Source organism: Montipora capricornis, chromosome 4 (genome assembly GCF_036669925.1).
Source record: "Montipora capricornis isolate CH-2021 chromosome 4, ASM3666992v2, whole genome shotgun sequence".
In the NCBI taxonomy this organism is placed as follows: Eukaryota; Metazoa; Cnidaria; class Anthozoa; order Scleractinia; family Acroporidae; genus Montipora; species Montipora capricornis.
This window is the reverse complement of record NC_090886.1, coordinates 45,835,491-45,846,857: the sequence shown is the minus strand read 5'-3', so window position 1 is coordinate 45,846,857 and position 11,367 is coordinate 45,835,491. Positions and strand designations below refer to the sequence as shown.

At 38.2% G+C, this 11,367-nt stretch overlaps 1 protein-coding gene and 1 long non-coding RNA gene across 2 annotated transcripts in view; one reads left to right on the top strand and one right to left on the bottom strand.

Annotated features, from left to right (window-relative positions):
- Positions 1-1,588: 1,588 nt before the first annotated feature.
- LOC138047112 (carbonic anhydrase 2-like) lies at positions 1,589-9,044 on the top strand. Its single transcript, XM_068893838.1, has 8 exons — positions 1,589-1,827; positions 5,155-5,226; positions 5,709-5,741; positions 5,836-6,149; positions 6,365-6,457; positions 6,562-6,625; positions 6,802-6,962; positions 7,360-9,044. The coding sequence occupies exons 2-8, from the start codon at positions 5,169-5,171 to the stop codon at positions 7,681-7,683; spliced, it is 1,047 nt and encodes a 348-aa protein (XP_068749939.1). The 5' UTR covers positions 1,589-1,827; positions 5,155-5,168; the 3' UTR covers positions 7,684-9,044.
- Positions 9,045-10,651: 1,607 nt separating this feature from the next.
- Positions 10,652-11,367, bottom strand: part of LOC138047113 (uncharacterized) — a 6,200-nt gene continuing 5,484 nt past the window's right edge. The window contains exon 4 of the long non-coding RNA XR_011131778.1: positions 10,652-11,022. This is a non-coding gene — a long non-coding RNA (uncharacterized lncRNA). The remainder of the gene's footprint in view (positions 11,023-11,367) is intronic.

Below are 11,367 nucleotides of genomic sequence, written 5' to 3'. Positions count from 1 at the left end.
GTGTGTTATCAAGAGCGTGTAATTCATATGACCGCAGCTAATACTATATCTGGTCAGTTTTTCTGCGAATGTGTACGTATGAAATGGATATTATTTATGCATTAAAGATTTTGTTGGTGGATCTCGAGTTTCATTCTTTGATGAAAAAACCACGTCTTCATACAGCAGAGCAGAAACGCCACATATTTTAATTAAAGCTTGTAGTTAGCAACAAAACACTTACATACGAGTTAAAACAATACTGAGTCATCTTTCAAACTTAAAATCATATACTTATACAGTCTTAGCTTCTTGTTGGATCCGGTGGGTATGGCACACTCGAGTAAATAAAGCTATTTACAGGAAAGACGCCGGATCGAGTGGCCCGGGTTCGGGTCCTGGCCGGAGACATTGTGTTGTGTTCTTGGGCAAGACACTTTACTCTCACAGTGCCTCTCTTCATCCAGGTGTATAGATGGGTACCGGCGAGGTTTATGCTTGGGGTAACCCTGCGAAGGACTGGCATCCCATCCAAGGGGAGTAGAAATACTCCTAGTCGCTTCATGCTAAAGAAACAGGAGATAAGCGCCGGCTTGATGGGCCTTCCAGGCTCGTAGCAGGTTTTACCTACCTACCTACCTACCTACCTACCTACCTACCTACAGGAAAGACGCCATAGGTGCTTTGAACTCATAAGTCGGAAGTCGGAGTTGAGTTATTTTTGACCCAAAGACAGACGACAAATATACCATGGAACCCCGTATCAATGTCTTCTCTTAGAGCAATCGGGGCCGATCAAAGGAAAAATGTCTGAAAAAAGATTAATTAACATACTTCTAGAACTTTACGATACCTAAAGTAGATGGTTGTAAACTTCTCTCTACATGGAAAATTCTCCCCTGAAGGTCAAGGCTAGTTTTAAAGCTTAGTTTTAATAAATACTATACAGTTGACACGGTTCTACATTTCTTACAAGGAAGCTATCGGAAAAGCTTTAATTCTCAGACTTCATTACACTTTGCATTACACCACAAGTCTTGGGTCGAACTGTCGAATTTAGCAGCCGACTTTGGTAAGCACCATCGTTGCAAACCAAAACATTGGGGTCCTCGGATGCTGTGCCATTACCTGTGAAGAATGGTAGCGTCTTCCCTTCAGGAATTTTGTTAATGTTTGTTCTTCTCACGTTGACTAAAAACGCGAGCTGTCAAGTGTTATGTTCGTCATTAATCAAAAAAAAGACAGCTTTATCTTTTGTATATTCGCAAATATGCGCAATATCACGTGAGCAAATCGCCCAAGTTCAATTTTGTATTCAGCTTCAAGATGTATGGTTCCCCTTTGGACAATTAATTGGATATCTTTTTAGATGTTTCGCTCCAAGTCAACGCATTTTGAGTACGTTTGTTGTTGCTCAAGACAACTTCACGAGAATTACTTATTTTGGCGCAGGAAGCTCACTGCGTAACGTCAGTGTTTGGTAGAAACAGCAAAACATTATCAAAGTACTCCTTACTTAGAAACTTAGAATATTACGATATTGACAATATCACAGGAATCCTATCTTAGAGCTGAGGGTATAAAAATCGCAAAACTTTCCAATTTATTCAGTGTTCTCCGAGATCGCTTCGACCGCTGCTTAAAACGTCCAGAAACTTCACGTTACATAGTTCTAGATATTTTCCAGCGATCGCAGCGATCCTGACACTCAGAAATAATTGAAATTTCTGATTCCTACCTTCAGTTTTAACTCGTTAATTCAACTGGGAGATTATTTCTTCCAATTTGCAGTCAGGCAGCACACATTTTCAAGCTATATCTTCAGAAAGACAAGTCTTCAATTTCAAGGTAAAGTAGGCATTTGTGGTAGATGTGATTAATTTTTTAGCTGGTATAAATAACTTGTATAGGATGCCATGTTTTTTAATCGTCAGTTGTGTATGTGTGATAAGTGTTTCTTGAGATGATAGAATCTCGAAACGACGGTACAATTATTTCTAACCATTGCACCTGCGACCAGTTTCAGGTTGTTTAGCTTTCTTTCCAAAGCACTTGCGTTAAGTAATTAAAAGGAAATCTTAAATCGATGACGTTTTAGTAAAAAAATGAAAGATTGCGAGGAAACGCAAACAGAGCCAAAATATCGTTTAAAAAAAGCCACATGCGCACGCCTGCCTTAAGCTCGTACACCGCAATTTTTGCTGAAGATTTTTATCAAGGAAACAAGAAATAACCGATCAAATTTAATTGCTTATACAACTTTGCAAATTAAGAAATTATTTTAAAGCGAGGATTTTTTTTTCGTGAGGTAGCTGGTTTTTCCCGCTTTGGATAATATTAGTATGTACGAACAAGCTACTTTTAGACAGAAACGAAAAGAGAGCTTCTGTTGTTAAACATGCTGACCTTTGCCACTTTATCGGAATGCTCGGTTGGCGTAAAGTAGATGCAATCGGAGAGTAAACGTTGGCCTTCACTGAATCGGTCATGTGAAAGATGGATATTTCGATTCTAAGCCAATGTTTTCGTTTTATTTTCAACGCCGTTTTGTATGTTTTTTCACAAGTAAATGTCAACTTTATTGTCCGAATTTTTCACCCGCGAATTTGCGCGGTCTGGAATCCTTATGATATATAACTATAAAGGCGAGATTGCATTTGCTGTCATCATTTTGTTAGCGACCGGGACTTTGTTGGGCGTGATGCCCAACGAGTTGGCCAAGCAGAAAGGTCTCTGATGAGTCCCTTGGTCGGGATGAAACGATCTTCGTAAGACTAACCACGGACAATGTATTTTCACAAGTAACTGTCAACTTTATTGCCGTTTTTTTCATTTCATTTTTCATCGCAGCACACAGAATGCGTTCATATATGCTTAAGTGTGCTCTGAGCTTGGGTTTCCTGCAGATCGTCACTTTTGCACTCGGATATTGTTCAGTTTATCCGCTTTTAATTCGCCCTTAGCTGTGTTGAGCCTTCCTTAAAAATGTGGTTTTAATCATCAACTTTATCATGTTAATTTAAAACTTTCTTTGTGATATTTTACATTGTCATGTTTCCTTTTGTTCTTTAATATAGCTAATTAGCATTTTGGTTCAAACTATATATTCAACTCTGTACTTTGTAATTTAAACTGAAGATGACAGAAGTTTCTGTCGAAACATGTTTTTAAATTTAAAAAGTGTTGTGTTGTTTCTAAAAATTTCGATATTTGTGCTACTATCCAGACCTTTTGGAAATGTGGTTTTCCTGTTAAGAGATGTCATAGTTAACCAACTATGGTGATGTTTCCTAAGGATTTCAACGGATTCCTTTCCTGGTTTCCCATCTGAAAAGCAATTTTGTCATTTTTTTTTTGAGGCAACCGAAAAAGTCTCTTCTGAACAGGATTAACCTTTTTGATTACAGTTAAAAGAGTTACTTTAAAATTCTGATCATGCAAACAACTGGAAAGAAAACGCAAATTAAGAGAACATATCATTTCTTATGATTTTAACTCGATTTTAGTGTTTCTCCTGTGAGCTGGGTCCATCTTGGCGCATTAATTCTTAGTTTTCGTTTTTGCATCCTAAGAAAAAAGTAAACGCTAATCAATCGGCAATCTTGATACAATATAAATAATGTTATAAGCAAAAACCTCGTTAATAACCTTATTCCATTTCATCTTGTTGTGTTTGGAGAGGAAATGAACTGAAGAGATTGGAACTGAAAGGAAAGTTGAAGAACTCTGGTTTTTACTATACTTGCATTCTCATGCTTTTACGACCGAGCTACAAGGTTCGGTAGAATATGAAAAAATCGAAGTGAACTGAGACAGATTACTGTTTGGGCACAGGTCAATAAGCTGTTCCAGGAACCTGTCAAATGCTTTACGTAATTCATTTGTCTCTTCTACACTCACTCGATGTATCTCCGACAAAACAATTTTCTTTTCTTATCATCTCCGAAATAGTTAGTGTCCTGACCGAAATTTCCGAATGAAAGAACTCATTAAGGCTTAAATTATTAAAAAATCTTGGGCAATATTGTTAAATTATAAGTTGTCTGACCATTTGTCGGATGGGTAGGTAATTTTTGTGTTGATATATAGTTCTTTTTTTTCTAAAGGAATTAAGCCATAGTATTCTTTACAAAAATACGCCCACCCTCTTAAGATGGAAATGTTTTTGACAAGTAATACGCATAAATCGTATATTACATAACGTCACGTGCATGCAATGTTGTGCACTCACGTGCTCCGATATTTTCCATCGCCTAACATGTAACCATGTGTCCTCACGTGCTGCAGTGAATATCGCTTTCTGATAATAATCTTCACGTGCATTAAGGACCTCATGTGTTTATAACTTTGACTTTTATCAGTAACGATGAGGCATGCCAAATACAACCCGATACAAGCATCACATGCACTGAGGACCTCACGTGCGTTCGCGTGCATTGAGGACTTCAGTAAAACTATGTGACGGTACTTGTAAAAGCTGCACTTTCCTAATTCTATTTCGGATGCCTTGTCACTGCGCTTCAATAGGCGCACTAAACTAGATCCACGATTTGGATTACACCTTCTTGTGTCGAATATGATTCTAGAACGGATCATTAAGGAGAGATAAGTTGCACTACAAATTCGCAGAATAATTCGATAGAAAAACTTGTAGGCAATTGATATTTCCGGGCTTAATTGTGAAGAGAAAAAAAAAAGTTGAACACTCTTGATATTTTAAAGCCCTGAACACTAATGAAGAAGTTTATGTTGGTATTTTTCAGCAGGAAATTTACAGTTTTTCCTTGTATATGAAACCGACTAGTAGTTTAAATATCGTCTATCTTTGCTTGCACTTGGGTATTGCAAACGGCAACGGTTTTAAACATAAATGCAGTACCTTCTCATACAATCTTCCTTAAATATTACTATAGCATGCTCCCGATTAGTATCGATCTGTTAATAAATTTAAATATCTTTTCGCTAAAGGAAAATGGATAAAGCTCTGAAATTCTAAGCTCACGGAATCTTCGTTACTTAAAGCAAACCTTTCTTCCGGCACATCCGCTTGAAACCATGAGACAAAAAGACCAATCCGTCTTACGTCTTTTTTCACCACTTTCCAGGGTCCACCCTTAATCATGCACGTATTGTTTGCCTGTGCTTAAGCCGGTTTTTTTTCATCTTTTTCCACAGAAAATATAGTCAATATGAACCAGTTTCTTTCGGCCTTGGTCCTCAGTGTCTTTTGTGCATCACTTGCCTTTGGTAAGCTAGTAATTGCATGGCTTTTATGTTTTCTTATTGTTATAAACATCAGGTGTTAATTAAATTAAAAGTTACTCTTTCTACCATAAAAGGAAACTGATGAACATTCTCGATACACAAAGTTTGATTAAAAAAATTTTAAGATCCTTTATAACTCAAAGAAAACAGTTAGCTTTCCTAGTGGCCAATATTCAGTATCGACTAGCCAACATCTTTTTGATCGAATACCAGATACAAGTTCTGACAATTACTAACATCAGGTATATATTACTGTATGAGTGAAATGCTTCTTTCTCAGGCTGCTCTCGGTATTCCGTTTCTGTTATCCTGTTAAATGACGTCTCACGTTACAGTTTTAAAACAATCTTACATTAACAAATAGAAAATAAAAATAAAGTGGGAGACTTTAAAACGTTAAGTGAGAGAGTGATTCAAGACAAGCTGTGTGCTAACATCGTCTTTTTTGTCTTCTTCTCCTTTAGCTCAATGGAGTTACAATCCAAATGCTTTAGATGGTAAGGATTCTTTGTCTCAAGTATACAGACATCTTTTTACAGAAGCTTTGTAAAGTTAGCAAGTCTTATGACATTGTTATCGCTTTTATTCAAGGTCCCCATAATTGGCAGGAAGCTTGCAGCACTGGAAAAAGACAATCACCAATTGACATCGAAACAGCAAAGGTATTTGTCGACAAAGAACTGGGTACCTTCACACTAAAAAACTACAACAAGACACTAAACAAGACTTTCACTGCTTCCAACAATGGCCATGCCCTGGAGATGTCCTTTCCTCCTAGAGTGTACAATGTGAGTGGTGGAGGATTGAATGGCGTTTATACAACAGTTCAATTTCATTTTCATTGGGGAGCCAACAACATGGTCGGATCAGAACACACTGTCGACGGAAAGGAATATGCTGCAGAAGTAAGTAAAAGAATCGAAATTTATTGATTTCCATTATTAATCTTCACACTCAATGATGACTCTCTCGATAACTTTTGTCTTCGGCACAGAAGTAACGAAATCCTCTGTTTCTCAGCGCTCTATAACTAGATCATTCATACCTATCTCTTTGCCATGTCGTCAACGCATAACTATGTCACAGGAACATAAGTAAAATACTTTGCACTCTTTTACAGTTACACTTTGTCAGCTACAACACAAAATATGCCAACATCGCAGAAGCAATTGATAAACCCGATGGTCTTGCCGTTCTTGGTCTTTTGATTGAGGTAAGAATTAACTTTGATGATGAGGATAATGATGGCTATAGCTTTCTTTAGATGACATTACAATCGAGCATAAAAGAGGTTAATTGATTGTCTTCCTGTTTCAGGTTGGAGAACACAACAACACAGCGTTCTCATTCCTCGAAACTGCCAACAAGCTTATTGAGTCTTGTAAGTAGTGATATTGGTTTTCATAGCTATATGAAGGTTAAGTGCGTTTTACCGGCGAAAGAATAGCTCAAATAATGAAAACAATCCTAAAAGGTTTTTCTTCCCTACGGATATACCATATCAGCTGCTAGGTCATTGTGGACTAACGTAGTATCTTGTTCCGGCCTTTTTTACAGTCACCGCAGTGAAGGACGTTCCAGCCTTTTCGTTTCACGATCTATTGCCTGCCGACAAGACTAAGTTCTTCCGGTACAATGGTTCTCTGACCACTCCTACCTGTCTGGAATCTGTGACGTGGACTGTGTTTAGGGACCATGTCTTCATATCGCAATACCAGGTACAGTCGTAGTAATAACTAAGCTACATTGGTTCGTGCGGTCGGCTCTACTGTGATGCTCTTGTTTTGTGCCCCTGTCAATGCCGTAGCTGTCGTTGTTTTTTTAAACTCCCTGATATATACCCCTTTAACTACGGACTCCATTAAATTAAACAAGTCTTATAAAAACCAGCGTGGTTCTCATAAGAAATCATTTAATGGATTCCGAAGTTCAAATATATGATATTTCATATATTTTTCCTATGCAAATTGGTTAAAATTATTTTAAGTTTTACGTAAGTTGTGTTTACTACGCATCTATTAGAGTTCTTGAATTTGAATATTTGTAGTCTTTGGAGCTGATGGCTTGAGGAAATGTACCAGACATTTCTGACTATGATTTTCGTTGTGTTTTTAGCTGGACCTTTTGCGAAATCTCAAAAAGAACGGCACTTTACCAGAATTTGGCAACTATCGTCCAGTGCAGCCACTCAATAACCGAATTGTCAAAGCAAGTTTCCCACGCTCCGCAGACACCACAACCCCAACCCCATCACCTTGTGCTATTACCAAGACAGTCACCACAACGGTCACCGTCACGGCTACTGTCCGCGCAGACACTGGTACTACTACGACGGTGCCTAGAGTAGCAATGCATATGGATTCTGGAGGCTTCTCTGGTGTCACTATGACCCTAAGGGGGTTCTTGCTGATGTTGTCAGTCGCCCTTTTCTTGCATTAGTTCACAGACACCTACCACCCGTTGTTAATCAATTCCATTCTCGTTCCTAGAGCTGTTGGTTTTTACCGACCCTACGCCATAGAACAAGCGTAGAAGACGATACAACCTTATATGAAGTCATACCACGATGCTCACCCAGCTATCTCCCGCGCATTGCTTATCATATTTGCCGCCAGCTTTGCCTCAGGGCCTAGCATGCACCTTAATCCGACAAAGTGCAGGGTATAAATTCATTAAAAGACCAGCCTTTTCGTATCAATGCGCGCAAGTTAATGGACACCGTAATTGATCGCGCCTTTAGTTATAAGATCCTGGGTGTGCAAATTGGTAATGACTTGGAATACACATATTGAATACATTGTGAAAAAGGCAAGCAAAAGTCTGTATGCAATAAGAGTCCTTACGAATTTCGGAGTTAGCTTACATGACCTATAGTTGCGATTTATTCCACGCTTGCTTCTCCAGTGTGCTCTGCTCTGTCTAACTATTTGTCTGATCTGATGGAGTCGGTACAGAGGAAAGGTCTCCTCAATTTCTTACCCCAGCCAGTAATTAATATGTAGATAACCTTGCTTTAACTGGCCTTCATCCCCTTTCAGTAAGTAGACGGAGATGAGGCGCGCATGCTTGAAATTTATTAGGAACGCCAAAGAAAAGTAGTTGAACACGGCCACAAACTAAGGTCTGGCCGGGCCTTCTAGGTCTCAAAACGGCTCATGTCCAGAACAAACTTTATTAAACATAACATGATAATTTTATTCCATAAAGCTCATTTGTACAAATCTATACGCTTTATTTTCACATGTGAAAAAAGCCTATACAGCCAATCAGAACGGCGTACAGCTCTTTCACATGTGGAAGTACAACCAATCAACGATAGCATAAAAGCCTTTCCAAGCCAATCACTCGTGCATCTCGTACTTTGTTATTGAATTAAATTAAATTTTCATTTGGTTCCATTGTTAGAGAGCTTTTGTTTCTAATTGGCGTTCAGAAAACTATTTCAATGAAAATTCTCGTCTTACGTGTAATAAACAGCTCACGACATAGAAATTGCTTTGTACGGGGTTGTATTCACTCGTTTTTTGTGTCAAAAACCCTCACTCACTCTTTCGGGTTTTTGACACAGACAACTCGTGAATAAATCCGCTGATGCCGCACTTTCAATGACGTAAACTATATTTAGGCAGAGTTAATGACTGTGAAGTTGAGTAAATTATGATTAGCTGTGATAATTTATTTATTGTTAAATATTAAAACTAGAATTATTAATTCTTATGTGAATAAGGTAATTAGCTGTGGCCACTGTGATGTATCATTCCACTGCAGTGGTGTTAAATAAACACACATTAGAGCATTAACCTGTGGCATGTTTTTTTAAATGTTTTTTTTTCGTAACGTTTCATCAACGTGCTATTGATCTAACTGATATCCAGTAGGCCAAATGCATGGCAAAGTTCCTAAAAAGCTTAAAACTTTACGTGATGGATGCAACGTCATCGGTTTGTCGTCCGCGTTTTATTCGTTTAAGCCTGACATATCGATACAGACACACTCAAGATGCATTAATTGCAATGCTGCCATTTTGTAGCTGTAGATGATTGAGAGAAGGTTGGGGAGAGAAAGGGAACAGTTTTCAAATCTTATGTTTTCCTTTTGCATTTTTTTTGCTTCAGTACGCATACACACTGGCATCAAAGGATTCACCGCTATCCAAGCTATTTGATTCCATTCCTGAGAATGTTGTTTGTCAAGCTCCTTTTAAGTTTCTAGTAGCATTGGTTTCAAACAAAGAGTCTTATTTTCAAACGGTTTGCGGGCATGACCAGCTATCGATTTTCATATATAGACATAAAAATGTTCTGCCAAATTTGAAGCGCCGAGTGCAAAGAGTTTGAAAAATTGGAATAGCTTTAAGTTTCTCCTTAAAGTGCTACTGTGACCAAAAAATCACTTCTGTTTTTTTCTCAGGATTTCAAAGCTATGTTAATTAATTATAAACACTAAGTCACCCAATCTTCAAGCCTTGATTCAGAAAGGACACCTGTTTATTTTAACTGGAATTTTCCTTTTTTATGGTTCACCTTTCCTAACTTTAAAATCTTGAGAGAGCTGGATCGACGAGAAAATGAAGTCAAAGACTCAAAATGCAATGCGTGTGTACGCGGCTGAATTAATTAATTCGCAGAACGGGAGGTTTGGGCTTTCAGACTTTTAATCTCGTGCTTTGCGTATACAACAAGCTGCGTTTACATGATGAAGGTAAATGACGTCACTTTTGCCTGGATCCAACCCTCTGAGGTCCAATCGGTCAGTTTTGAACGTTAAGTAATGGCGGACCGTGAAGTCTAAACCTCACAATCAATGTAAAATAGCCTTTGGATAAAAATCAAAGCTCAAAATGTTTCCAGTCGGGTGTTAAGCAATCACGCTTTCAAAATCTAAAGAAAAAAAGGAAGTGATCTTTTAATCATAGTAGCACTTTATGATTGAACGAGCAGGTTGCGCTACATAATCTGGTCGCAAAACGCGATCATTGTTAAATTAAATACCCTAATGATTGAGACGAACAAAAACTGTTACTCTAGTAATTTTTCTAGTCGACGTAGTGTTGGGATATGCTGGTGCAGTGGTGAAAACGACCACGGACCCCACCCACCAATCACCCGCAATACGTTTCAGCTTAACATTTTCATGGCAGTTTTCTGTTTGGGGAGGAGAGGGTGGATGATGTCGTTTTGTCATTGACGTGATTTCATGAATCGACGTCTTTTGAGAAAATGTTCTCCAGCAGCAAAATCGATTGTGGGCAAAACAGTTACAAGTTTCTGTATAAGCCAGTTATTAGCCTATCAGCTACTTAAACGGATTGCGTATAGCAAAGATACAAAAAAATGATGACAGAAAAATAAGATAAGGTGGCGACACGAAACTGTCAAATGCTCGCGTGACAAAAGGAGACAAGACGTCATCCCTGCAACTATTTATTTCAAAAACAAAGCTAAACCTGAAAAAAAAATTGTCGACCTCAGAGTACAATAACTCAATTGCTAAAAGCAAGGGTTGAAAAATCTCCTCTGGTCTTGACAAATGGAACTTTTAAAACAACTTAAGCGACCCCTTGATGAACCATTCTGACACGAGCTTCAACTAACGCAAGAAAAGGAAAGCTAGAAACATTGACAACACCAGGACAGCAGTTATCTTGATCTCGGATGTGCTGTTTGTAGGGACCATGAAACTAGCAGTAATGGTGCGTTCGTAGAGTTCCTGCACTGGACGGTAATTATCAGCCATCGCTTTACCGTGTTCATCTTTGAGACTGCGAAGTAGGCCCATCTAAATAAAATAAATTTAATTAACAATAAATCAGTACAGTAGTTATTAGCTAAGTCACGTTATCGATCGCTCACAAAAAAATGTTCCACCGAAAACGCCAAGTCATATGTATTTACTTATTCGTCTACCAAACACCTGAATACACTACTATGATTAGTTGCCAAACGCTAACACACTTGTTTAAGAACCTTTGACAGAACCTTTGAATCAGAATGGCAGCTATCTAGTTGATTTGCAACAGTTACAATGGATGTTTAATTAAGGTGTCAGAGTAAAAAAGACCAGGGGCCGATTGCTCGAAGTCTGATTAATACTAACCGTTGGCTAAGAGGTATTAAAACCTAT